At 36.9% G+C, this 2,862-nt stretch overlaps 1 protein-coding gene across 1 annotated transcript in view; it reads right to left on the bottom strand.

Annotated features, from left to right (window-relative positions):
- AP1G1 (adaptor related protein complex 1 subunit gamma 1) overlaps window positions 1-1,901 on the bottom strand; it is a 62,494-nt gene extending 60,593 nt beyond the window's left edge. Inside the window, exon 1 of the mRNA XM_007940331.2 lies at window positions 1,701-1,901. Within this exon, the coding sequence (XP_007938522.1) occupies window positions 1,701-1,901 (201 nt within the window). The remainder of the gene's footprint in view (window positions 1-1,700) is intronic.
- Window positions 1,902-2,862: the final 961 nt, after the last annotated feature.

The following is a 2,862-nucleotide window of genomic DNA, read 5'->3' as shown; positions in this document are numbered from 1 at the left end:
AAAAAAAAATGCAAAAAATAAATAAATAAAAAGATTTAAGAGCAAAAAAAAAAAAAACATAAGAGAGCTATACAAATGGCAAAACATACCATGCTCGTGGACAGGAAGACTAAATGTTGTGAAATGTCAATATTACCCAAAGCAATCTATGCACTCAATGCAATCTCAATCCAGATCCCATCACCATTCTTTAAGGACATGGAAAAAGCAATCATTAATTTTATATGGAAAGGAAAGAGACCTTGGATGAGTAAAGCATTATTGAAGAAGAAGAACAAAGCAGTAAGTCACACACTCCGGATCTTAAAACCTACTACACAGCCACAGTACTCAAAACAGCCTGGATTGGTACAACGACAGACACATACACCAGTGGAACAGAATTGAGAACCCAGAAATAGATCTATCCACCTATGGTTAGCTGATCTTTGACAAATGGCTGAAATCCATTAAATGGGGAAGAGATGGCCTCTTTAACAAATGGTGCTGGCAAAGTGGATACCCATTTGCAGAAAAATGAAACACCATCAGTATTTCACACCATACACAAAAACTAACTCCAGATGGATCAAAGACTTAAATGTGAAATCTAAAACTATAAAGTTTCTCATAAAAAAAAAAGAAAAAAAAAACTAGGTGCCCTAATTTATGGCATAAACAGACTATCAAGCATAACCCAAAATGCACAAACAGCTGAAGACAGATGAATGGGTCGTTCTAAAAATTAAATTTTTATGTGCTTCCAAAGACTTCTCCAAAAGAGTTGAAAGAGATCCTACAAACTGGGAAAAAATATTCGGCAACAAAGTACCTGAGAAGGGACTTATCTCTAAAATTCACAGAAAACGCCAACACCTCAACAAAAAGACAAATAATCCAATTAAAAAATGGGCAGAAGACGTGAATAAACACTTCACCAAAGAGGATATTCAGGTGGCCAACAAACACATGAAGAAATGTTCATGATCATTAGCCACGAGAGCAATGCAAATCAAAATAACCATGAGATACCATCTTGCCCCAGCACTAATAGCAAAGTTCAACAAGACAATAAATAACAAATGCTGGCTAGGAAATGGAGAGATGGGACTCTCATTCACTGCTGGTGGATCTGTAAAATGATACAACCACTGTGGAAAGCAGTACGGTGATTCCTTAAAAAGCTGGAATTAGAAATATCATTTGACCCAGCAATTCCAGTACTAAGTATATATCCTAAAGAAGTGAAAGCCAGGACAAGAACAGATATATGCACAACCCTGTTCACCACAGCACTATTTACAACACCAAAAAGATGGAAACAACCTACGTGCCGACCAACAGAAGAATGGATAACCAAACTATGGTACACACAATGGAATACTATGCAACACTAAAGAATAATGCAGAATCTGCAAAACACTGCATAACGTGGATGAACTTGGAGGACATTATGCTGAGTGAAATAAGTCAATCACAGAAGGAAAATTTTGTATTAGTTAATTATTATAAAAAGTCAAGGAAAGATTTGTATAAGGAAGGAAACTTTTTTTGTTGGTTACCAGGGGTGGAAGGGGAGGGGAGTGAACATTGCAAAAATAAATATAAATAAAAATAAACAACAACAAAAAAGGATCCCTCTGCCAGAAAAATACTGACAGCATCTAAACTACCGTGCAAACAAGAGTAGCTCTGCTAGATGTGGCCTCAGTTCGTCTTACCTGTCCAAAGTGAGCAGGGTAGCCCAGCATGTGCATATACAGCAGTTTTGCCACATTCCGACACCGGTATGTATTATCTTCTTCTCTAAAAGATGACCGTATTGCAGCACACTCTTTCTGGATCATTTCTCGTTCTTCAGCTTGGGTTCGGGCTGTCCGGATGGTCCGGATAAGCTCCCGCAATCTGATGGGGGCTGGCATCCTCTGGATACAGAAAACACATTAAATAGAGATGTTCACATTTTTTACTACCAAAACCATTCATATAACTTCCCATATAAATTCTGAGTAATTTTTTTTAACAATTCAAGACTTGCTAAGTCCAATAACATGATGTTTCAGCAAACTTATTACTTACAAATGCTCAACTCTGTAAACTTCTGGAAAAGCTACAAACAAAAATATAAATATTAAGTATCAAATTAACCAAAAAGAGATACAGAATACATCAATATGTAAATTAATCCCTAATACAAAAATATCTCAAAGGAAAGCTCTATGCCCAATCTAGGTCCCTAGGTAACACAAACATGCTGTACCTGTCTACTAACCTAAAGGTTGGTGGTTTGAACCTACTCTGTAACAATGTACAAGAAAGTCCTGGTGATCTGCATCAGTAAAGATTACAGCCAAGAAAACCCTATGGAGCTGTTCTACTCTGTAATACAAGGGGTCTGCATGAATCACAAACACCTCAACAGCACTGAGTTTTGTTTTGGTATGCCCAATCTTAGAGAACACAAGAGATTTCTGCTCAACTACTGTAAAACCCAACATAGCTCAACAAAACATCAGATGACTGCGGTCACAATCAAACCCATCTCAACAAAATATGAACGATGAGAAGCCCAAATGTCAGATTAAAGCATCTTTCCAATGAACAGTAATCACCTCAGTACCCTGGGAACTCGTTGATTCCACTTTCAGAAAGAAGCTTATTTAACATTAACCCTAACTTGGCAGGTAGAAAACAAGAGAAGTCTAAGCCAACAAAAATCAGTCTGGATCAACTGGAAATATTCTGCTGCTAAAAAGTAACTTTTCTCTGCAAAGATCTCAAAGATCCTACAAAGCAAACAGAAAATTCAGAAAAAGCCTAAATCTAGGCCCACAAAAGTATAGTCCATCAAGGGAAAAAAAAAAAAAAAAGTTTAAACTAGCT

Source organism: Orycteropus afer, unplaced genomic scaffold (assembly GCF_000298275.1).
Source record: "Orycteropus afer afer isolate SDZICR_OR568_19922 unplaced genomic scaffold, OryAfe1.0 scaffold00067, whole genome shotgun sequence".
Lineage (NCBI taxonomy): Eukaryota > Metazoa > Chordata > Mammalia > Tubulidentata > Orycteropodidae > Orycteropus > Orycteropus afer.
Note: the sequence above shows the minus strand (reverse complement) of the source record. Positions and strands in the feature narration are given on the sequence as shown.